Source organism: Pseudophryne corroboree, chromosome 12, assembly GCF_028390025.1.
Source record: "Pseudophryne corroboree isolate aPseCor3 chromosome 12, aPseCor3.hap2, whole genome shotgun sequence".
Classification (NCBI taxonomy): domain Eukaryota; kingdom Metazoa; phylum Chordata; class Amphibia; order Anura; family Myobatrachidae; genus Pseudophryne; species Pseudophryne corroboree.
The window spans coordinates 38286781-38312883 of record NC_086455.1 but is presented as its reverse complement, the minus strand read 5'-3'; the positions used below and the strand labels follow the sequence as shown (position 1 = coordinate 38312883).

Below are 26103 nucleotides of genomic sequence, written 5' to 3'. Positions count from 1 at the left end.
GAGGCACCAACAAGCTAAAGCTTTAGGCTGTCCCAGGATGCATTGGGGCCTCCTCTATAACCCCGCCTCCAGGCACTGAGAGCTCAGTTTCGTTAACCAGTCCAATGCAGGAGCAGGCAAGAGAGAAGGCAGATGTTAGTCACATAGAACCACATTCTCACGGCAGGAGAAGGTACCAGCGGCTAATGCCATACAAACCCATAGAAGCTCGGTGGGTCAGAGTGGGCGCCCTGTGACCCAAGGTACCTCAAAGAAAGAGTGTTAACCATGGTAAGTCTACCATAACACTCCTTTTCTGCAGAAAGGTATATTGGTTTCCACAGGGAAACATCGGGGATGTCCTAAAGCAGTTCCTCAAGGGTTGGGATGCGCTTTAGCAATATGAGAATCCGGCATCCAAAGGAAGCATCCTGGGAGGCGCAAGTAACAAAGGCATAGAACCTAAGAAACGTGTTCACTGAGGACTACGTAGCCGCCTTGCACAATTGTTCAGCGGACGCGCCACGGTGGGCCGCCCAAGAAGGTCCAACAGAACGAGTAGAATGGGCATTAATACAGCAGTAGCTGCGAATCCATCCTGTGCATAAACTTGTGCAATCACCATTCTAATCCACCTGGCCAAGGTTTGCTTATTCGCAGGCCAGCCACGTTTGTGGAAACCAAACAGAACAAAAAGGGTATCTGACCTCCATAAATACGGAGAGCCCTAACCACATCCAAAGAACGTTCTTTGGGAGACAAGTCCGAAGAGATAAAGGCTGGAACCACAACCTTTCGGTTAAGGTGAAAAGATGACACCACCTTAGGCAAATAACCGGGGCGAATTCATAGAACTGCCCAGTCACGGTGAAATATCAGAAAGGGTGGGTTACAGGACAAAGCGCCTAAGTCCGACACTCGTCTTGCAGAGGCAATAGCCAGCAAGAACAGGACCTTGGTCGTAAGCCATTTAAGGTCCACGGACTCAAGAGGTTCAAATGGAGACTCTTGCAGGGCATTTAGTACAACAGTCAGATCCCATTGAGCCACAGGAGGGACACAGGGAGGCTGAGTCTGAAGGACACCCTGAGTGAAAGTATGAAAGTCAGGTACAGTATAGATGAAATTTTTCTCTGAAACCATACCGACAAGGCAGATATGTGAACCTTGAGGGAGGCCAGACGAAGGCCTAAGTCTAGGCCTCATTGCAGAAAAGCCAGAATTCTGGAAGTTCTGAATCTGTATGCATCATAATTCTTATCAGCACACCAGGTGAAGTAAGAATTCCACACCCTGTAATAAATCCGGGCAGACGCCGTTTTCGGGCCTTTAACATAGTTTAGATAATCGCCTCGGAGAAACCTTTGGCCCTCAGGAGTGATGCTTCAAGAACCACAACGTCAAAGCCAGTCTGTGTAGACACAAGGGCCCTCTACGAGGAGGTCTGGCCGCTGAGGAAGTAGAAGGGGACGCCCTGTCGACAGACCCTGCAGGTCTGAGAACCAATGCCGTCTGGGCCACGCTGGAGCAATTAGAAGTAGCGATCCTCCTTCTTGTTTGAACTTACGTAGGACCCTGGGCCAAAGCCACACTGGAGGAAATAGTAGGGCAGCTGAAAGTTCCATAGAATTGCCAGGGCATTCACGAACGCTGCCTGAGGATCCCTGGTCTGAGATCCGAAGACCGGAACCTTGTAATCGACCCTGAAAAGAGTGTTGCTCCAACACTGCGCCCCATCCCCTCAGACTGGCGACCATGGTTGGTAGGACCCAGAAGGGACGGCACCTTCTCAATTGCTGGTCCTGTAGCCACCAGGTCAGGGACAGACAAACCTCCAGAGTCAAAGTGATCGTCTGAGATCTGATCCACTGAGGTAGGCCGTCCCACTTGGAAAGGATTAACCACTGTAGAGGGCGGGAATGAAATTGAGAGTACTCTACCGTGTCGAATGCCAACACCATCAGGCCAAGTACTTGCATTGCCGAGTGTATTGACCCTCTAGGGTGACAAAGGAAGCATCTGATCCTGTCCTGAAGCTTCAGGACTTTTTCTGGAGTCAGAAACAGTCTTTGGCGATCTGTGTCCAGGCGTGCCCCAAGGTGCACCATGCTCTGTGCTGGGACCAGCGAGAACTTCTTCCAATTGATGAGCCATCCGTGGGCTTGCAGGAAGGTTACTGTCAGTTGCAGATGACTGAGGAGGACATTGTGGGAATTTGCCAGAATCAGCAGGTTGCCCAGATACGCCAGGATTCTGACACCCTGACTGCGGAGATGGGCCGTCATCACGGCCATGACCTTGGTAAAGATCCAAGGTGCCATAGCCAGTCCAAATGGCAGAGCCTGAAATTGATAGTCGAGGATGCCAATAGCAAACCGCAGAAATTGCTGATGTGACATGGCCTTAGGTATATGCAGGTATGCATCCTGTATATCCAGGGATACCATACAGTCTCCGTGTTCCATAGCCAGTACAATTGAGCGCAGGGTTTCCATACGAAAACTGGACACTCTCACAAACTTGCTCAGAGATTTGAGGTTGAGAATAGGCCGGAAAGACCCATTGGGTATTGGGACTAGAAACAGGGTCGAGTAATAACCTCTGCCTCTCAGTGACTAAGGTACCGGCACAACCACTCCTGTACTCAGGAGAGAACTGGTGACTGTTTGCAATGCTTGCGCCTTTAACCGGTCAGAAGGAGGGACCGTGGTGCAAAACTGGCGAGGGGGATGTCTCTTGAAAGAGACAGCGTACCCGTGAGAGACAACTTCCAGTACCCATGTATCTGAAGTGGTCTTTAACCAGACATGGGTGAACTGTTAAAGTCGGCCTCCCACCCTGGGGTCCCCCAGGCGGAGGCCCGCCCCGTCATGCAGCAGGCTTGTCTTGTTTAGAAGCAGGCTGATGGGCTGCCCAGGATTATTTTGCCTTGGGCTTGATAATTTTTCCTGACCTTTTGCTTTCCCTTGAGGCCGAAAGAAACGAAAAGTGGTACCTTTTGCCTTCTGTGCAGAAGGATTAGTACTTGGGAGAAAAACAGTCTTTGCAGCTGCTAATTCAGACACAATTTTATTCAGGTCTTCCCCAAACAAAATATCCCCAGTGAAGGGAAGTATCTCCAAGGTCTTTTTGGAGTCTAGGACCACTTTCCATGACCTCAACCACAGAATACGGCGACAGGACAGATGTAGCCGACTCCTTGGCCTCCAACACCCCCCCTCAGAGGATGCCTCCTGAATGTAATAGGTGGCGGTGGTAATGTGAGACAGGTATTGTCTGGCATTATCAGATATATCCTCGGGCAGCTCCTCCTATAATGCCTGAACCCATGCTTCAATACCTTTTGCAGCCCAAGAGGCAGCAATAGTGGGCACATGCACAGCTCCTGCAAGGGAGTAAATAGATTTCAGGCATCCCTCCACAAGCTTATCTGTCGGTTCCCTCAGAGAAGTGACAGTGGTGACAGGCAGAGTGGACGACATCACGAGGCGGGTGACATGAGAATCCACCGGCTGTGAATTTTCCCACTTGTTACATAACTCTACAGGAAGAGGATAGCGAGCCAAGGCCCGTTTAGATGATGGGAATTTCTTCCCTGGAGTAGACCAGGATTCCCGTCTAATGTCCACTAAATGGTCAGAATGGGTTAACAGGTTTTTAACCACTTTCTGCCATTTAAACTTATCAGGTTTCTTTGCCACAGTAGTGGAATCCGGGTGGTATTCATGTGACCGACGGTCGGGAGACCGACGGTCACATGACCTCCTGCAGCTTCCCGACACCCACTATCCCGATGGTCGGCATGCCGACCAACAGGGACTATTTCCACTCGTGGGTGTCCACGACACCCATAGAGTGGGAATAGAACCCGTGGCGACCGTAGGTCGCCACCGAGCCCGCAAGGGGCTTGCTGCACTCGCCTCTCCCCGCCGGGATCCCGGCGTCGGTATGCTGCCGGGATCCCGGCGTCGGTAAGCTGACCGGCGGTCAGGAGACCGCCGGTCAGCCATACTACACCCGTGGAATCCTCATCATCAGTGACTTGTAGGATTTGCTTAATAGCAACCACAAAAGGCAGGGACATCAATCTGCAAGGGAGAATTCTCATCAGAAACACCTGATTCAGTCTATGACAGGACCGTATGCTCCCCCTCCTCTTCAGCTGAAACATTAGAGAGGTATGTGGATTGTGAGTAGGAAGCAGCCGGCATAGAGGACTCATCGACACGGGAGTGACCTGGGGTGGATTTTTGTCTTACCGAAGACTGATTTAATTGCTGCAACTGGTTAGATACATTTTCCGCCCAAGGCGGATTAACCATAGGGACAATTTGTGGCTGTAGTGGCACTGGTGGTCCCATATGGGGCGCTATGCGTTCCACCAGAGTACCCAGCAGGTTGGTGAACGCAGCCCAGGGTGGCTCCTGAGTAGACACAGGAGCTGCGGACTGACTAGGAGGTGTATGACACGAGGAACACAGACCATCATACAAAACTTCCCCCTCTGGTAAATCCCTGGAGCATACTCTGCATGTTGCAGGAGCATCCACTGATTTACTGCCCTTTCTGTTAGACATTATGTATGAATGCAACAACAGAGCGACTTAGTACGATAAAGCCAGACAAAGTACAATAGCTGCGAATAAATCCGGTACTACGTGACTGAGTACGTACACAGTAGAATATACGTATTGGATAAACACTGTGACGCACTATATTAGTGGACCCAGATGCACCTAGTCCCTTTGGGTATAGAATATAGTGACAGTTATATCTGGGAACCACTGAGAGTGAACCCACACAGCAGATACAGGCACACAGTCATAGGCAATGCAGAAATTTTTATCACAATAAAGCTGCACTGGACTAGTATATATGTATATATATTAATATATATCACAGCGCGGTCAGTGACTGGCGGATATATCAGAATACTCATACAATATATTCTATAACAGGTACACTTTTTCTCAACTAACGCTGTCTCTATATAGGATACTTAAGTGATTGTAAAGGCTCAGCGCTGTATACAGGCGGCTTTCCAAGGGAAACCTTGCTCTCCAGTCCCGGAGACCAGCCGCAGCTATGCTTAGAAGATGGCGCCCAGCGTCTCAGTCAGGGAGTGAGGGATAGTGTGAGGCAGCTCCAGGGCGGGAAATCTGCAAGGAGATGGCGCCCTGGGCCGGGGGAAGGGCTACAGGTCAAGCGCCACCTGCCCTATGCTGGACTTCCACCCCGGGTACTGTGAGCCTTATTAAATTGGGTGTTAGTACAACCGACCTGTACTCAGATGCCCCAGTGGTCTAGTGGGGTCTCTGCTCAGTAACAGTGTCCGCGCCAGCGCCACAACCTGTCTCCCTAGGTCGCAGATGGAACGCAATTTAATTGCGGTTCCCGCCTGGGGGACTCTCTTACCTCCTCCCTATAGCAGCCACACAATCCAGGAGAGCAGTCTGTGACTGTGTGCCTAAGCCGGGACGCCTCCGCCGCAAGTACCCAGAATCTGAGCCGCGGAAGTATGCGACGCCGCTTGGGAGGTAATGGAGCTGAAGCGCTTAAGTGTCACCCTGACATACAGCGCTGACAGCCCTTGAAAAAATCTTCTTTCAAAAAAGCTTTTCAGGACTGCCCAGTGCAGCCCCCGTTAAGTGACCTGCTGCTGCAGGCACCAACACGAAAGTGAGCTCTCAGTGCCTGGAGGCGGGGTTATATAGAGGAGGTCCAAATGCATCCGGCTACAGCCTAAAGGTTTAGCCTGTTGGTGACTCTGGATCAAGATCCACTCTACACCCCGATGTTTTCCTGTGGAAACCAATGTACCCTGCTGCAGAAAGGAAAACATTTTCTATACAGTTTACATAGGGTTTACTAAAAAGCACTATATCTATATATGTATGCCCCATATTTAAAGAAAAGAGCTTCAAATCATTCTCAAATTGTAAGAAAACCTGTAGAACCTGGATGAGTTCTGAAGTCTCTTAGAAGCTACAGAGGGGCTCATCACCTAAGTGCCAGACTCACAAAGGCAGTAGTTTAGCGGGTTGATAGTCCACCAACCACAGAATTTCCACCTATGTATTAAGTGAAAGCCAGTCCCAAAAGATTACTTCCCTTGAAGTTTAGACAACAGGTAACAGTAATATTGAAAGAAAATTCCTCCCCAACTGAAAAATGAGTTTTGGTTAATATATTCAGACGCACCACTAAAGGAGATGTCTGAGAAAAGTAATGGGATTAATGCTATATATGTTTACAACAGTGGCGTAACTACCAAGGGTGGAGGGGGTGTAGCTGCTATGGGGGCCGAGAAGCTTCCAGGGCCCGCAGCTCCCCTTGCATCCCCTTCGGAGAACAGCCGCAGGAGCCTCACCCCCCAAGTAGTGGATGCAGTCCATGGGCTCCCTGCCCCCTGACTTACATCGACTGCTGTTTTTAAGCCCCACCACCTTGCGGGCCAATAAGAAGTGATTACTAACAGTGGCTGGTCATGCAGCTGGTGCCTGGTGTGGGAATGTGGGCTGTGTGTGTGTTTATGCAATATGGACTATATGTGTAGTATGTGTGTGCTGAACGTGTGATATGTGTGCTATGTGAGTGTGTGTTTTATGGAACCCCCCATAAAAATCCCTGCCCAGTCCACAGAGGCCATCCCCTGCATGCCGGAGCTGTGGTAGTTTGACTACAGGAAGCCGCTAACAGGCGCCAACTTCGCAGCTGCTGGCGGATTACATGAAGAGCCTGTCCATGGAGGATGCTGTCTATGCAGGTACGCGGGGGTACCAGTTTCGGGGAAGGGGGGGGGGTGTCATTGTGCTCTCCATGGGGTCCCAGGCTGCACTATGGTAGTGCAGTATGTAACTAATGCCTCTCTGTCCCTACTGCCTCTCTCTCTGTCCCTGCTGCCTTTCTCACTGTCCCTACTCCCTGCTGCCTCACTCTCTGTCCCTATGTCCCTGCTGCCTCTCTCTCTGTCCCTACTCCCTGATGCCTTTCTCGCTGTCCCTACTCCCTGCTGCCTCTTTCTCTGTCCCTATGTCCCTGCTACCCCCCTCTCTGTCCCTACTCCCTGCTGCCTCTTTCTCTGTCCCTACGTCCCTGCTGCCTTTCTCGCTGTCCCTACTCCCTGCTGCCTCTCTCGCTGTCCCTACTCCCTGCTGCCTCTCTCTCTGTCCCTATGTCCCTGCTGCCTCTCTCGCTGTCCCTACCCCCTGCTGCCTCTCTCGCTGTCCCTACTCCCTGCTGCCTCTCTCGCTGTCCCTACTCCCTATCTGTCCCTATGTCTCTGCTGCCTCTCTCTGTCCCTATGTCCCTGCTGCCTCTCTCGCTGTCCCTACATCCCTGCTGCCTTTCTCTTTGTCCCTACATACCTGCTGCCTCTCTCCCTGTCCTTATACCCTGCTGCCTCTCTCTGTCCCTACTCCCTGCTGCCTCTCTCTCTCTGTCCCTACTCCCTGCTGCTTCTCTCTCTGTCCCTACTCCCTGCTGTCTCTCTCTGTCCCTACGTCCCTGCTGACTCTCTATCTGTCCCTACTCCCTCTCTCTCTGTCCCTACGTCCCTGCTGCCTCTCTCTCTCTGTCCCTACGTCCCTGTTGACTCTCTCTCTGTCCCTACTCCCTGCTGCCTTTCTGTCCCTACATCCCTGCTGCCTTTCTCGCTGTCCTACTCCCTCTCTCTCTCTGTCCCTATGTCTCTGCTGCCTCTCTCGCTGTCCCTACGTCCCTGCTGCCTTTCTCGCTATCCCTAAATCCCTGCTGCCTTTCTTGCTGTCCCTACTCCCTGCTGCCTCTCTCACTGTCCCTACACCCTGCTGCCTCTCTCGCTGTCCCAACGTCTCTGCTGCCTCTCTCTGTCCCTATGTCCCTGCTGCCTCTCTCTATCCCTATGTCCCTGCTGCCTCTCTCACTGTACCTACATCCCTGCTGCCTCTCCCCCAGTCCCTACGTCCCTGCTGCCTCTCTCCCTGTCCCTATACCCTGCTGCCTCGCTCTCTGTTCTTACGTCCCTGCTGCCTCTCTCTCTGTCTCTACTCCCTGCTGCCTCTCTCTCTGTCCCTACCTCCCTGCTGCCTCTCTCTGTCCCTACCTCCCTGCTGCCTCTCTGTCCCTACCTCCCTGCTACCTCTCTCTCTCTGTCCCTACCTCCCTGCTGCCTCTCTCTGTCCCTGCTGACTCTCTTTCTGTCCCTACTCCCTGCTGTCTCTCTCTGTCCCTACTCCCTGCTGCCTCTCTCTCTGTCCCTACTCCATGCTGCCTCTCTCTCTCTGTCCCTATGTCCCTGCTGCCTCTCTCTGTCCCTACGTCTCTGCTGCCTCTCTCTGTCCCTATGTCCCTGCTGCCTCTCGCTGTCCCTACTCCCTCTCTCTCTGTCCCTACTCCCTTTCTGTCCCCACGTCTCTGCTGCCTCTCTCTGTCCCTAACATCCCTGCTACCTCTCTCCCTGTCCCTATACCCTGCTGCCTCTCTCTCTGTCCCTAATCCCTGCTGCCTCTCTCTCTGTCCCTACTGCCTCTCTCCGTCCCTACATCCCTGCTGCCTTTCTCGCTGTCCCTACTCTCTGCTGCCTCTCTCTCTGTCCCTACTCCCTGCTGCCTCTCTCTCTGTCCCTATGTCTCTGCTGCCTATCTCTGTCCCTATGTCCCTGCTGCCTCTCTGTCCCTACATCCCTGCTGCCTCTCTCCCTGTCCCTGCGGCCTCTCTATCTGTCCCTACGTCCCTGCTGCCTCTCTCTCTGTCCCTACGTCTCTGCTTCCTCTCTCTCTCTCTGTCCCTACGTTCCTGCTGCCTCACTGTCCCTGCTGCCTCTCTATCTGTCCCTATGTCCCTGGTGCCCCTCTCTCTGTCCCTACATCCCTGCTGCCTCTCTCTGTCCCTATGTCCCTGCTGTCCTCTCTATCTATCCATACGTCCCTACTGCCTCTCTATCTGTCCCTACGCCTCTGCTGCCTCTCTAGCTGTTCCTGCTGCCTCTCTGTCTCCACTCCCTGCTGCCTCTCTGTCCCTACATCTCTGATGGTTCTCGATCTGTTCCTACGTTCCTGCTGCCTCTCTCTCTGTCCCTACTGCCTCTCTCTGTCCCTACGTCCCTGCTGCCTCTCTGTCTCTACGTCTTTGCTGCCACTTTCTCTGTCTCTATGTTCCTGCTGCCTCTATCTGTTCCTACGTCCCTGCTACCAATCTAGCACCGGCGATAGCGCCGCGCATCACTATTGCTGTGTGGCATACACACGGAGAGATCCATGCCTAACTTCTAAGCAATCTAGTCAGATTGCTTAGAATTTAAGCACGGATCTCTCCATGTGTACCTCCTTTAGAGACCCCAGGGAACTTCTAACACTCTTATCACAGATCAGGACTGATTTCTTCAAACATAAGGAGCCTGGAGCTGGCAACTCTGGAATAAAATGTAAGTTGCTTTTCAGGAAAATCATACAGACATGTTATTCACAATGTCAGGTATGAAATGCAAACATTATGACATTAGAACTCAACAATTACAAAATAACTTTGCTCAGAAACTGATGTGTGTATTATTGACTAATGTAACCACTGGAGAAGGGTAGAATATGAAACGCACAAATGACATGATAAACACATGGAGTGTCCCCTTGGGTATATAGAAAAGATCCTCCATAACCTGTAGCAATCCTGCTTATGTTCCTCACCTCACTCTTCTCTTTCGCTCTCTGGAGTATTCGTTCTTCTATGGTGCCCTTACAAATGAGTCTGTAAACAGTGACTTGTTTGGTTTGGCCCAGCCGGTGAGCACGGTCCATGGCCTGTTGGTCCACAGTTGGATTCCAGTCACTATCATAGAAAATGACCTAACAAAGAATAAAAAAATTAAAATAGAAAATGTATAAAAAATATAACAACATACTAGAAAACAAGCTTTGGCTCAAAAGACCTTAGAATATCCTAAGCCACAAAATAACCACTTGGAAACAAAGTGGCTGGCATTCCTAACCGGTGAAAAATGAACCTTGTATGCTAACTTGTTCCTCACAACATGTTTACAGGAAAATCAAAATGATTCATTGTTGATCCATCACAGCAGGTTTCTAAGAACCTGAACGTATTAATTTGTGGAAAACAATACAGTCATGGCCTTTGTAGAGCCAAAGGTATTTGCATGCCCTGCAATAAAGCATTGTCACACAAACACCCCAAAATGACGGATTTAATCCTCATTAATAAAATAGAGTGTAAAATCAAGTGTAATACATACATATATCACACTTACCAACTCTCCTGGAAAGTCCAGGAGACTCGTCAATTATTGCAAATACAACTGACTACCAGAAGAGTTGAGTACCATGCCTCCTTCTAGTGAAATGAGAAGGTAATGACGTGATTTTCTAGCCCTGCTCCTCCCACAGTGGTCACCTCTATCTCTCCTCTTTACAAGTAAGGTACCGACATAGACAGTCTCAGACTGGGGCATGAAGGGCCCACCAGGGGAATGCAGCTGTCGAGGTCCATGCTTAAGAGACTTGGCCAACCAAGAGAGGACATAATCTGCAGACAACATGGGTACTACAGTGCCTGGGCCCACATAAATATGTTAATGCAACCACTAAACTTGATTGGCAGGGGGGCGGATCTTGGTGTAGTTTCTATAGAAACAATCCAGAGCAGCCAAATTAATCCATGTTCCAGCTCCACCAGAAAACTGACCCTGTAGTACAGCTACAAAGTATAATGCGAGTGAAGCGGGACCTGACATTAGAGGAGGGGTTGGTCACCCCCCACCCCCAAGGGATTTTCCCTGTAACTATAGGCGCTGAAATTTGTAAGGGGGGGGGGGGGGGGGGGGGGCGGGGTAGAAGTGTCAAAGCTATCTGCTGCGCTTTCCCTGTTTAAAATCAAAATAGCAATGGGGTTAGCCATTGTAGCCTATGGGCTACTTATTGCATTATTTACCAGCAGAGGGATCACCCGGTAAAAGCCACTGACGCACACACTGTGTAATGAGCACACATGCACAGTAGGTCCACAACATAGAGCGATAGCTTATGCGATCCCTTTACTTAATATGTTGCAGGTTTGGGCTCCTAGCGGAGCGCCTATCCCTGGATGTGATTTTTAAGACAACTGGGCAGAATTAATTTCTTAGTGACCAAATGGCAGTGCTAAGAAATTCTATTTATTGTGACAAAAATGCATTAATGAATAAATGGTCCCCTTACTGATGTATTCTTATTCTAGCACACTATTATCTGCATTCCCCATAGAGTACTCTATGCGGTTTTTAACTAACATACAGATATAGATTTATATATATAGATATATATAGATATATATATATATAGATAGATAGATAGATATATATCTGTCAACAGGTACGTGGTGAGACAGTTAACTATAGCTACCTCTGAATGGGCAAAATTCAGCAAATTAGGGGGTCCAAAATTAAATATGTTCACCCCAACCTAAAAATATTGTGGTGCCCCTGCCTGCACCCCTATAGGGCAGTCCAACACCGGATATAGGGAGTTGATCGCTCGCTGCCGATTTTCGCAGTGCAGAGATTAAGTAAAAAAAACGGCAAAAATGTGCATGCGCTAAGTATTTTCACACAAAACTTTGTAGATTTACACAAGCTCGAGCGACGTTTTTTCATCGCTCGAGTGATCGGTGAGTGATTGACAGGAAGTGGGTGTTTCTGGGCGGAAACTGGCCGTTTTCCGGGAGTGTGCTAAAAAATGCAGGTTTGCCAGGTAAAAACGCAGGAGTGGCTGGAGAAACGGGGGAGTGGCTGGCCGAACGCAGGGCGTGTTTGTGACGTCAAACCAGGAACTAAATGGACTGAGGTGATCGCAGTCTAGGAGTAGGTCTGGAGCTACTCAGAAACTGCAGCAAATTATTTAGTAGCAGTTCTGCTAATCTTTCGTTCGCTATTCTGCTATGCTAAGATACACTCCCAGAGGGCGACGGCCTAGCATGCGCAACTCGGAATGAGGGCCATAGAGATGGAACCTCCGACAGCCCGGTATTACAGGCATATATCCGTATTGTTAGTCACTAGTGAAAGACGTGCAAATATTAACAGTTACACAGTCACTTCTTTCTTTTTTTTTGTGCAAAGTTATGCATATGTAAATGAGTAAAATTCCAGATTTTTTTTTTAAATGGCCATATAACTTCAACTAAGGGCGCCATCCCATGCACATGCGTACCATGTGTAGATAGAAAACAGAGAATTAATCAGAGTCTATCTTGTTATGCGTGCTGCTCCTGTAGAATGTAAATACTTACCGTATCAGCTGCAGTCAAGTTAATACCCAGGCCACCAGCTCTAGTGCTGAGCAGGAAGACAAAGATGTCCGTTCTAAAGCAAGGACAAACAATAATTAGTAATAAATAATGAGACGACAATAACTCGCTACCCAGCTGCAGAGTGTCATGGAGAGAGAGGTATTCATATTGACAAACAACTACTAGCACAAGCAGCTCAGTCATTCTCTACACCTGCAGAATCAATGAAGACAATGTAGCGCCCCCTGTGTAAACATGACCTCACAACAACACGGTGCATTAATGCTATTGCTTTTAAGTTCGGTAACGGGTTTGGAATATTTATTCTGATAGTGCATCACCTTTATAGCTGCAGCAAGACAAATGGACAAAAGATATTCGGGGCGGAATCATTTTTCAATGCATGGTGTATAAATGTATTTCTTCCTGTTTACCTGCTCTGGAAATCAGCCACCATGTCTCTCCTTTCCGAAATCTTGGAGGAGCCATCTAGGCGCATGTATGTGTGCTTCCTGTATACCATATATTCCTATGCAGAGAACAGAGGGTGTGTCAGTTCCACACTTATTCAGCAATGCAAGGTGGTAAGGGGCAGCCGGGTGTGGTATACAAGATCTACAAGGTCTAGGTCGCCATGCATTAGGTAGAGATTGACAAAAGGTCGACGTGGTCAATAGATTGACATATGAAAGGTCAACACAGGAAAAGATTGACATGATCAAAAGGTCAACATGGCAATGGTAGACACTTTTTTTGTGTGTGCCATTTTTGGGGTTAGTGTGGATAGTTTTTCCATCCGGAACCACCATTTGTAGAAACTTGTGTCCTCGTAGACTCGTTTGGCCCGCCACGCCTCGGGCACAGTGTCTTGCTTTGCTCCGCCCACCACAAGGTTACTAAAGGTTATGATTTGTGACATGGGTAGTCCAGAATGGAAAAAGTAAAAAAAAAAGTGTCGATCATGTGTGTGTCGACAATTTGAACATGTTGACCTACCGCATATTATCCATATGCGGTCAACCCATTGGCGTCAGCACCTATCGTCCTGATCCCGGAGCAGCCTAATAACACACACACAGAAGGTTTCTGCGCCCTGGATCTCTGTGCGTAAGCCGCTAGGTTCTCTTGCTTATTACAGAAGGAGTCATCTAACAACAGATTCAGTGACAACTGCACAGATAATTCAGGTTACATAGATTGGATACACTAGTGCAGGAAGGGAGTTATTATGCAATGACTGGAAGAAGCACTGTTACATAGGCTTCTCCCACTTGTCATATGACGAGATGAAGGAACAGATTCAGTGACAACTGCACAGATAATTCAGGTTACATAGATTGGATACACTAGTGCAGGGATGGAGTTATTATGCAATGACTGGAAGAAGCACTGTGACATAGGCTTCTCCCACTTGTCATATGACGAGATGAAGGAACAGCACATAATGAAGCAATATGATAACACTATGACTTCACTAGAAACATGTACCTCCAGCAAGTCTATCATCCGAGTCATCTGTGAGTAAATGAGGACTCTGTGCCCCTGTGACTTCAGTCGGGTCAGCAGCAGGTCCAATGCGTACAGCTTCCCGCTGTCCGTGATTAGACTCTCCTTGTCTGTAAGACACAAGACTTGGTTGCAGCGTGTACACCATATTCATTTTTCTTTTAGTCAGAAACAAAACCATAATGTTATACAATAAAGTGATGATGCTATGCATATACGGCTTCTAATAATGTGGCAGCATTAAATCATACACAATGTCATTTTTGACACCATCACTATTGAATGCAATGGTCAAAATAAAAAAATATATTAATTTCTATAGTAATCTGCATATATGAAAATCAGTGGTTGTGAAGATATTGCATGAAATGCTAAGCCAGAGGTTCTCAAACTCGGTCCTCAGGACCCCACACAGTGCATGTTTTGCAGGTCTCCTCACAGAATCGCAAGTGAAATAATTAGCTCCACCTGTGGACCTTTTAAAATGTGTCAGTGAGTAATTAATACACCTGTGCACCTGCTGGGTTACCTGCAAAACATGCACTGTGTGGGGTCCTGAGGACCGAGTTTGAGAACCTCTGCTAAGCAATAGATATTTGCCAAATTGGCATTACCAAACCTGTTCATTATTCAAAAGCAACTATGGACGGTGTAATGGTTAGCATTACTGCCTCACAGCACTGATGTCACGGGTTCGATTCCCAACATGGCCCTAACTGTGTGGAGTTTGTATATTCTCCCCGTACTTGCGTGGGCTACCTCCGGGTACTCCGGTTTCCTCCCACAATCCAAAAAATATACTGGTAGGTTAATTGGTTCCCAACAAAATTACCCTAGTGTAAATGTGTGTGCGTGTACATGGGACAGGGAATATAGATTGTAAGCTCCACTGGGGCAGGGACTGATGTGAATGAGCAAATATTCTCTGTAAAGCGCTGCGGAATATGTGTGCACTATATAAATAACTGATAATAAATAAAATAAATACATTTAAAGGCAAGGAAACCAAAAACGTTGGTACAGTAAATGAAGGATTAATGTATGTAGATTGGGGTGGTCTTCAGTATGCCGGCTGACGGGATCCCGGCGCACAGTATACCGGCGCCGGGATCACGACAGCCGGCATACTGACACTTATTCTCCCTCGTGGGGGTCAACGACCCCCCTGGAGGGAGAATAAAATAGTGTGGCGCGCGCCACCGTGCCCGTAGCGTGGCGAGCGCAGCAAGCCCGCAAGGGGCTCATTTGCGCTCGCCACACTGTCGGTAAGCCGGCGGTCGGGCTCCCGGCGCCGGTATGCTGGTCGCCGGGAGCCCGACCGCCGGCATATCGTAGTGAACCCGTAGATTGAGAACAGGGCAAATGTTTAGACTTTCTGAATACATGGGCATGACAAGCTCTACACCAGGCTTTCCCAACCACGGTCCTCAAGGCACACTAACAGTGCAGGTTTTAGTGATATCCAGGCTGCAGCACAGGTGACTTAATTAGTAGCTCAGTTATTTTGATTTAACCATCTGTGCTGCAGCCTGGATATCACTAAAACCTGCACTGTTGGTGTGCCTTGAGGACCGTGGTTGGGAATGCCTGCTCTACACAGATCACTGTGTGCCAACCTGCACAGAGGCAGAGCAGGAACCCATTATAACTAATGCTTTCACGCAAGGAAGAGATGCTCTGGAACTTATACCATGACGAGCAGATGTCCCATAGCGCCTCTAGTGTTAGAACGTGTGTTTACGAGCTCTAACAAAGTACTGGATGTCATCAACTTTACATTAGCACTATAACTATTACACAGATACTAACGCGAGCATTTTTGAGGGAAGCGGTCAATTTACCTACAATCAAAATCCTGACGGTCAAAATACCGACAACCATTGACCGACGGACAAAATACCGACAAGGTCAAAACACCGACATTTAAATACAGACAAGGTCAAACTACCGACATGAGTTTTTCATTGAAATCGACTTGTTTATACATTACCATCCAAGTGGACCTGGCGCGGGAATATAATAGTGCCTGAAGCATGGTGAGCGCATCGAGCCATGCCCGGGGACGCGGTACACTTATATGGTGTCCATGTGGACATATGTCGACAAACACAAAAAACAATGAAAAACCTGTGTTGACTTTTTGACCTGTGGACATTTTAAATGTCGGTATTTTGACCGTCGGTCAACTGTTGTTGGGATTTTGACGGTCGGGATTTTGATTGTAGGTATTTCATACTAAACCTAAAGTATCTAAAGGAAGAATAACGTAAAAGTGTATTATCTGCCTATTTTCTCTCCATACAATGCACATATTAGTAAAAAGATTTACACTTAAATGCACGCACACACGCAGACGTCGGTCTCCCAGCCCTTTCAGAGTTTCTGTGTTGGGATTCTGACAGGTGTCGGTATTCCGGTGTCGGTATTTTGAATGCTGGTATCCCGACAGACGGCATTGTGACTGCGTCCTCCTCAATTAAATACAGAAGTAACAGCCTTGTAGCACTGACAGTCATATGCAACTCCGTGCCCTCCCCTCACTAATTAGCAGGACTGGCGACTACACTACTAAAGGGGAGATGTATCAAAACTTGCAGAGAGATAAAGTACCATCAATCAGCTCCTGTCAGTTTAGAGGCTGTGGGGTAGATATACAAAGCGGTGAAATGTGGAGGAAGTGGTATCAAGGCACGTTATGTGCGCTGATACCGCTTCCCCCATGTATTACTGCGCCGGTGTGTGCAAGGTGACAGGAGGGCGATATGTGCCCCTGTCATTATCGGCGCTGCTTTTAGATGACCGCCGATATGCAGGGCAATAAGGTGGCACTGACCGTTCAGACACCTGCAGCTACTGATTTCGACGGCTGCAGGTATCGTTGCCAATACACCACAGCAGGGGAAAGCGCTGTCCCTGGCTGTGGCGGTTGCCGGCTCCGGAGTGCAGAACAGAACTCACACATGTGCACACGATTCGGCCGCCGGAAGGATGGAGCTGTGTTTTCCACTCCCTCACTTCGTCATCCGAGATGTTACATCTCAACACTGCTTTTAGGCGAAGCAGGGAGCATTATACCTGCATGATAAATGCGGGTATAATACCAGTCACCCCTGTGTTTGAAAATTGTCTGTTAAAAGCTGGTAGTTTATCCCGTCCACTTTATCTCTCTCCAACCTTTGATATATCTGCCCCTAAGTATTGGTAGATGTACAGATGTGCCCTCATACATCCAGCCTCAATACGTCATGCAGCAAGGGACACCTGGAGCGAGTGAGCCACCAGGCCACCATGCAACTCTGCTAACGTCGGGTGTCTCTTGTGGCCAAAATGCATTTTAGTTACAATGAGATGTGACTAAGACGCACCAGGAGACGGTGCTGATTAATCTAATATGACGTTGGTATATTGTGTGTGACAGAGTCTGTACAGAAGTGTCCACATATATCCTAGCCTCCTGGAACGTTAAACAGCCCTTCTAGTCATGACATGACATGGTGTGACTTGGTAGCGCCGAGCAACTTTTCATGCAATTTTATCCATTAAAATGAATCTTATTTGCACAACGATGCAAATAGGACGCACAAGCAGAATATAGGAATGATATGCAGCATTCCTATATACTATGTACAACTGCGCCTGTATCTGCATACCAAATGCTACGCTGCAGTGTGTTTCCTAGAAATGTAGCATTTCGTATGCAGATACAGCTGCAGTTGCACACAGAATATAGGCATGCAGCATATCATGTTAATCTGCAAAGTATGCTTGTGCGATGCGAGTAATGCACATTTTCAGGTAGTAAAAAAAAGACACCCGACGCTATCGGACTTGCACGGGATTTGTTTTTCCCTGATTTTTTTTTTTTACGCACTTTCAAATATGGTGTTATTCATTGTGTTGACTGTACCATTCATAAGCTGCTCTTTACACTCCCCATCATTTAATGTTAAACAGGATCCTGCTGTTAGACATGGGGATGCATACAATGCTGTTTTCTGGGAAATAAAAGTAATAATGGGAAAAAAACACAAAAAATAAGATTTTACTTACCGGTAAATCTATTTCTCGTAGTCCGTAGTGGATGCTGGGGACTCCGTAAGCACCATGGGGAATAGACGGGCTCCGCAGGAGACATGGGCACTTTAAGAAAGAATTTAGATTCTGGTGTGCTCTGGCTCCTCCCTCTATGTCCCTCCTCCAGACCTCAGTTAGAGAAACTGTGCCCGGAAGAGCTGACAGTACAAGGAAAGGATTTTGGAAATCCAGGGCAAGACTCATACCAGCCACACCAATCACACCGTATAACTTGTGATAAACTTACCCAGTCAACAGTATGAACAACAACAGAGCATCAGTTCAACTCTGATGCAACAATAACATAGCCCTTATTGCAGCAATAACTATATACAAACATTGCAGAAGAAGTCCGCACTTGGGACGGGCGCCCAGCATCCACTACGGACTACGAGAAATAGATTTACCGGTAAGTAAAATCTTATTTTCTCTAACGTCCTAGTGGATGCTGGGGACTCCGTAAGCACCATGGGGATTATACCAAAGCTCCCAAACGGGCGGAGAGTGCGGATGACTCTGCAGCACCGATTGAGCAAACAATAGGTCCTCCTCAGCCAGGGTATCAAACTTGTAGAACTTTGCAAAAGTGTTTGAACCTGACCAAGAAGCAGCTCGGCATAGTTGTAATGCCGAGACCCCTCGGGCAGCCGCCCAAGAAGAGCCCACCTTCCTAGTGGAATGGGCTTTAACTGATTTTGGCAGCGGCAATCCAGCCGCAGAATGAGCCTGCTGAATCGTGTTACAGATCCAGCGAGCAATAGTTTGCTTTGAAGCAGGAGCACCCAGCTTGTTGGATGCATACAGGAGAAACAGTGACCCCGTTTTCTTGACTCTAGCCGTTCTGGCTACATAAACCTTCAAAGCCCTGACCACATCCAGTAACTCGGAATCCTCCAAGTCACGAGTAGCCACAGGCACCACAATAGGTTGGTTCATATGTAAAGATGACACCACTTTTGACAGAAATTGTGGACGGGTCCGCAATTCTGCTCTATCCATATGGAAAACCAGAAATGGGCTTTTATGTGACAAAACTGCTAATTCTGACACATGCCATTGCCTAGCCGAAGCCAAGGCTAATAGCATGACCACTTTCCACGTGAGATATTTTAACTCCACCATTTTAAGTGGTTCAAACCAGTGTGATATCAGGAAACTTAACACCACGTTAAGATCCCAAGGTGCCACTGGAGGCACAAAAGGAGGCTGAATATGCAGCACTCCCTTACAAACGTCTGAACTTCTGGTAGAGAAGCCAACTCTTTTCGAAAGAAAATGGATAGGGCCGAAATCTGGACCTTAATGGAACCCAATTTTAGGCCCCAATTCACTCCTGACTGTAGGAAGTGAAGTAAACGGCCCAGCTGGAATTCCTCTGTAGGAGCATTTCTGGCCTCACACCAAGAAACATATTTTCGCCATATACGGTGATAATGTTGAGCTGTCACGTCCTTCCTAGCCTTTATCCGCGTAGGAATGACCTCGTCTGGAATGCCCTTTTCTGCTAGGATCCGGCGTTCAACCGCCATGCCGTCTAACGCAGCCGCGGTAAGTCTTGGAACAGACAGGGCCCCTGTTGCAACAGGTCCTGCCTTAGAGGAAGAGGCCACGGGTCCTCTGTGAGCATTTCTTGCAGATCTGGATACCAGGTCCTTCGTGGCCAATCTGGAACAATGAGGATTGTTCTAACTCCTCTTTTTCTTATTATCCTCAGCACCTTGGGTATGAGAGGAAGAGGAGGAAATAAATAGACCGACTGGAACACCCACGGTGTCACCAGTGCATCTACAGCTATCGCCTGAGGGTCTCATGACCTGGCGCAATACCTTGTAGCTTTTTGTTGAGGCGGGATGCCATCATATCCACCTGTGGCAGTTCCCACAGACTTGCAATCTGCGTGAAGACTTCTTGATGAAGTCCCCACTCTCCCGGGTGGAGGTCGTGCCTGCTGAGGAAGTCTGCTTCCCAGTTGTCCACTCCCGGGATTAACACTGCTGACAGTGTGCTTACGTGATTCTCCGCCCAGCGAAGAATTCTGGTGGCTTCTGACTGAATCAGAACCGGTTGGTCGCGAAGCAGGGTCTCCGCTTGACGTAGGGCGTTGTATACGGCCCTTAGTTCCAGGATGTTGATGTGAAGGCAAGTCTCCTGACTTACCCACAGAGCTTGGAACTTTTTTCCCTGTGTGACTGCTCCCCACCCTCGGAGGCTTGCATCAGTGGTCACCAGGATCCAGTCCTGAATGCCGAATCTGCGTCCCTCGAGAAGATGAGCACTCTGCAGCCACCACAGGAGAGACACCCTGGCCCTGGGGGATAGGGTGATTAACCGATGCATCTGAAGATGTGATCCGGACCACTTGTCCAGTAAGTCCCATTGAAAGGTCCTCGCATAGAACCTGCCGAAGGGAATGACCTCGTATGATGCCACCATCCTTCCCAGGACTCGAGTGCAGTGATGCATTGACACCTGTTTTGGTTTTAATAGGTTCCTGACCAGTGTCATGAGCTCCTGAGCTCTCTCTATCGGGAGATAAACCCTTTGTCTAGAATCATGCCTAGGAAAGGCAGATGAGCCATAGGAACCAACTGCAACTTTGGAATATTTAGAATCCAGCCGTGTTGTCGTTACACTTCCAGAGAAAGTGATACGCTGTTCAGCAACTGCTCTCTTGATCTCGCTTTTATGAGGAGATCGTCCCCGTACGGGATAATTGTGACACCTTGCTTCCGCAGGAGCACCATCATTTCCGCCATTACCTTGGTGAAGATTCTCGGGGCCGTGGAGAGACCAAACGGCAACGTCTGAAATTGGTAATGACAATCCTGTACCGCAAATCTGAGGTACGCCTGATGAGGTGGATAAACGGGGACATGACGATATGCATCCTTTATGTCCAGAGACACCATAAAATCTCCCCCTTTCAGGCTTGCTATGACCGCTCTTAGCGATTCCATTTTGAACTTGAACCCTTTCAGGTATATGTTCAGGGATTTTAAATTCAATATGGGTCTGACCGAACCGTCCGGTTTCGGGACTACAACATGGTCGAATAATAACCCCCTCCTTGTTGAAGGAGGGGAACCTTGACCACCACCTGTTGAAGATACAATTTGTGAATTGCAGTTAACACTATTTCCCTCTCGTGGGGGAAGCCGGCAGGGCCGTCGGTGAGGGGGCATCTCCTCAAAGTCCAGCTTGTATCCCTGAGACACAATATTGCCCAGGGATCCAACAGGGAGTGAATCGTGCTTTCCTAGGCTGTGCAGGAATATAAGGCAAAAGATCAGAATTACCAGCCATAGCTGTGGAGATCAGGTCCGAGATCCCTTCTCCACACAATCCTCAGCCTTCCATATGCCTCTTAAGTCGGCATCACCTGTCCATTGCATATCTACAGGACACGTCAAGCAGAAATCGACATAGCGTTGACTCTAGAACCCAGTAGACTAATGCCTTTTTGGGCCTGTTTTATATATATATCTTAAGACAGCATCTTTAATATATATATCTACATACTAGGGTCTCAATCTCTGCTGATAAGGTACCTGTCCACGCTGCTACAGCGCTATAAACCCATGCCGACACAATCGCCGGTCTGAGTAGTGTACCAGAATGTGCACGCTATCTGCAGGATCCCTGAGGATAGCTGTTAAGTCAGGGCTACCTTTTGGGCAAACGTGACACCCTAGGGGAAGATTCCCATCGTATCCTGGCCCTAGTAGGGGAAGGATACTCCTTGAGAATTCTTTGTGGGAAGCTGCAGCTTCATGTCTGGAGATAACCGCTCTTTTTCTTCATGAGAGGAGGGAAATTTACCTCAGCTTTCTTCCCCTTAACATGTGTACCCTTGTGTCATCAGTGATATGCAAATCATCCTTTATTACAACACTCATATATTGAATACTTTCCTGCCATTTTGGCTGTAACTTTGCATTATTGTAGTCGACACTGGAGTAAGACTCCGTGTCGATATCAGTGTCTATTATTTTGGATAGTGAGCATTGTGAGACTCTGAAGGTCTCTGCGACATAGGGACAGACATGGGTAGATTCACTGTCTGTTCTCTAATCTTTTGTGCAATAAATTCACCTTAGCACGTAATTACACATATCCAAACAGGTGTCAGCGTTGTCGACGGAGACACCACTCACACACATATTTGCTCCATCTCCTCCTTAGGGGAGCCTTTTACCTCAGACATGTCGACACACACGTACCGACACACCACACACTCAGGGAATGCTCATCTGAAGACAATTCCCCCACAAGGCCCTTTGGAGAGACAGAGAGAGAGTATGCCAGCACACACCCCAGCGCTATTAACCCAGGAATAACACAGTAACTTAATGTTAACCCAGTAGCTGCTGTTTATAATGATTTTTGCGCCTAATTATGTGCCCCCCCCTCTCTTTTTACCCTCTTCTACCGTGTATCTGCAGGGGAGAGGCTGGGGAGCTTCCTCTCAGCGGTGCTGTGGAGAAAAACATGGCGCTGGTGAGTGCTGAGGAAGAAGCCCCGCCCCCTCGACGGCGGCCTTCTGTCCCGCTTAAATATATATTTTCTTGGCGGGGCTCATACATATATACAGTGCCCAACTGTATATATGTGTACTTTTGCCAAAGAGGTCCCAATTGCTGCCCAGGGCGCCCCCCCCTGCACCCTGCACCCTCTACAGTGACCGGAGTATGTGAGGTGTGTGTGGGAGCAATGGCGCACAGCTGCAGTGCTGTGCGCTACCTCAGTGAAGACTGGAGTCTTCTGCCGCCGATTTCGAAGTCTTCTTGCTTCTTATGCTCACCCGGCTTCTGTCTTCCGGCTCTGCGAGAGGGACGGCGGCGCGGCTCTGGGATCGGACGAGGAGGGTGAGATCCTGTGTACGATCCCTCTGGAGCTAATGGTGTCCAGTAGCCTAAGAAGCAGGACCTATCTTCAGAGAGTAGGGCTGCTTCTCTCCCCTCAGTCCCACGATGCAGGGATTCTGTTGCCAGCAGAGCTCCCTGAAAATAAAAAAACCTAACAAAATACTTTCTTACAGCAAGCTCAGGAGAGCTCACTGAACAGCACCCAGCTCGTCCGGGCACAGATTCAAACTGAGGTCTGGAGGAGGGACATAGAGGGAGGAGCCAGAGCACACCAGAATCTAAATTCTTTCTTAAAGTGCCCATGTCTCCTGTGGAGCCCGTCTATTCCCCATGGTGCTTACGGAGTCCCCAGCATCCACTAGGACGTTAGAGAAAAAAAACCCATTTTGTTTCCCTTTTCTTCTTATTATGGTTTATATGGTACAGTTGAGTAAGCAATTATCTAATATTGTTTGGTGACTAGTACTTCCTAGGTGGAAGGTGGTACAGAGCGCGGAGCCAACGCAGCTGACCCCTGTAATGAAATACTACCGACCACTAAAATTCCCAATACAAATATACCATCCAGAACACAGCACATTAGATCAAGTAAGCCGTAGCGGCATATCCCTGTACTATGGGGAAGGGATGATGCACCTATCTGAGGCCCCTTCTAAATCCCCAAAGGCAGAAACAGACATTAGATGGGTGCTGAGAACAGCGTTGTAGCTTTATTTTCAGGAAAACGGAGCATCCTGTCTGCAGCCTTTGTCATAAACAAAAGTTTAGAACAATACTCTCTAATTCTGCCATATGATTAACCCTTACCTAGAATGTGGATAGAACACTGGCCGGCCTCCATTATAGAGGTTAGGCTGTAACCAGATTCCATGGTTCATACGTTCTTTATGTAATTATTCATTACCTTACAATCAGGTCTGTGCTTTACATGACCGTATATTATAACCATTCTTCTTTCTAACACATACAAAAATAAATGTTATATAAGGGATTGTTGTAAAAGAAATTCCAAGACTAACGGATCTGCTACATGGAAAGATAACAACAATTCCACTGATGCCAACCATACAAAGCTTGTTTATAGTAAGTACGTCAGTGTTACACACACAATGCCCGGCAGGGAGAGGGGCCGTTATATAAAACGACACATGGATACTGAATTACATGAACAACATTTGCCAATAGAATGCTCCAGTAAGGCCAATAATATTTACATGACGAACTGCTCCCAGGAAAAACGTATGCTTCAGATATACGTCAGACTAGTTTTATTCATTTATATTGTAAGTCAATTTCAGAAGGCTAAGCCACTAGGGTGTGTGGATCGTTGGGTGGACAGTAACTAGGTCGACCACTATTGGTCGACAGTGACTAAGTCGACACCTGGAATAGGTCAACACGGTCATAAGGTTGACATGGAAAAAGGTCGACGTGAGTTTTTAAAAAAAAAACAATTGGTGTTATTTTCTTCGTACAGTGACCAGGAACCCCAATTAGTGCACCGTGTCCACTTGCAGTCGGCAAGGTGCCTCACTCCGCTACCAACTTGTGCGCTCGGCACAAGTTACTATTCTCAATTGTAGTCTACATGGATCGTAAAGTATGAAAAAGTTCAAAAACTTTGAAAAACTCATGCTGACCTTTCCATGTGTCGTCCTTTGCCATGTCCACCTAGTGACCATGTCGACTTAGTGAGTGTCAACCTAAAGTACGGATACCGCCACCAGGACTGGGGTGATGTACAGTAGCAGGCACATGTGCAATGGAGGCCAGTCTGAGTCCTGCAAGCACACTCAGAAGAGAACAGAGCAGGGGCCGCTGGGGGGAAGGGGGGGGGGGGGGGGGGGAGAAGAAATACAGGACAACAAAGCCTGCCTGCCTCCACTCCAAAACGCATGTGCTATAGTTATGCCCCTGCCCTGTATGTCTCTGTACACCAATACAACAGACGGGGCTCTGGAAAGAGACGGAAGGGTTATGGGAAAAACTAAATGGTGCAATTATAAACTTCACTAGAATGTATGCAAGCTGGTCTATGATGGCAACACAAGGGGGATCCAGTCATTCAACCCAAGCACAGAGAGTCACAAACTCTAAACCATAGTTGCCCCCCCCCCCCCCCCCCCTCCCACGACTGGTTATATCACTTCTGCAACACATGGGGGCCCAAAGATATATCTGGAATATGGCTTATAGCCGCCGTCTTCTGAGTACATATTCCAATAAGCCTGGCGTACAATCTGATGACGTTTCATTCGATCATTGTAGGGCATTGTACTTAAGGCCAATCAGTCCACACAATCACAGCATTATCGCTGGAATAGTGGAGCAGTACTAACCTCACACTTTATAACAAGCGTTTAAAATGCTCTGCGTTACAGTGTCTGTTCAGATGCATTGTAGTTTAATATGAAAATCAGACAAGTACAAAAAGAGGACATAAAAACCAAATCTATAGCCAAGTCCCTTTAATGATAACGTTCAGATCAACGCACTTGACATTAGGCACTCCGAGAAATACATTACTCTACTCTTTCCACCAAGTGAGCTATGACGTATCAGACATAGCATTATGAAAACAATATAGAAATAAGGTAACACCCCCCCCCCCCCCCCCCCTCCACAGACACACGCTTAAAAAGATTGTAACATTTACATTCCACTTACAAATAACGGATTCAGTACAAAGATGGGTTAATCCATGTGCAAGAGCACCACCTAGTGGTTTCATTGGGCATACACCGCAAAATATCTAAACATCAGGTTTTAATGGTGGGAATATACAACGCACACTCTCACAACAGGAAATCAGACCAGCTTGTTTAAAAACATGTTGCCGGAAACCTTTCCTCTGCCTCTTCCTACTTGAGGATTTGTTTTTCCCTGAACAAATTTCAGGGAAGATTGTAGCTCAGCCCCCCTTTCGTTGCTTACCCTCAGAAAAGGTTGCATCAGATACGTGCAGGTTGTAATGACTCAACTGCAGCAAAAAAAAAAAAAAAAGACAACCCACACTCCCACAAAAACAAAAAAAAACACAACACGTAATTGGAAAACACTAAAGTGCTACTTGAGACGCATGACTTGCTACAGATCTAAAGAACACACTGACTTTTTTCACCTCTGCATTTTTCAGTATTTTTGGTGCGTCAGACCATTGCGAGTTTTTTTTTTTTTTTTTTAATTAATCACCAAAAAAATTAAAAAAACTCACAGAATATTTGGTTCTTCATTCTAATACAGGTCCCTCTCACTAGTACTCTGCTCATGTGTCCTACGGTAGTGCTCTATGTATTCCAGGGGGAGAATGCACACCCAATCCCTATTTTACTACATCAAATGTGCACCATTCACCATTTCATAAGATCTCGAAAGTTGCCAATTTGCTACTTATTTGTACGTAATAAAAGATTACAAAACAAAT

General features: G+C 47.8%; 1 protein-coding gene across 1 annotated transcript in view; it reads right to left on the bottom strand.

Annotated features, from left to right (window-relative positions):
• Positions 1-26103, bottom strand: part of INO80 (INO80 complex ATPase subunit) — a 197428-nt gene that overhangs the window by 6689 nt on the left and 164636 nt on the right. The window contains exons 27-30 of the mRNA XM_063947351.1: positions 13723-13850; positions 12669-12763; positions 12235-12307; positions 9642-9800 (exon numbers count right to left, since the gene is read on the bottom strand). Coding sequence (XP_063803421.1) covers positions 9642-9800; positions 12235-12307; positions 12669-12763; positions 13723-13850 — 455 coding nt within the window. The remainder of the gene's footprint in view (positions 1-9641; positions 9801-12234; positions 12308-12668; positions 12764-13722; positions 13851-26103) is intronic.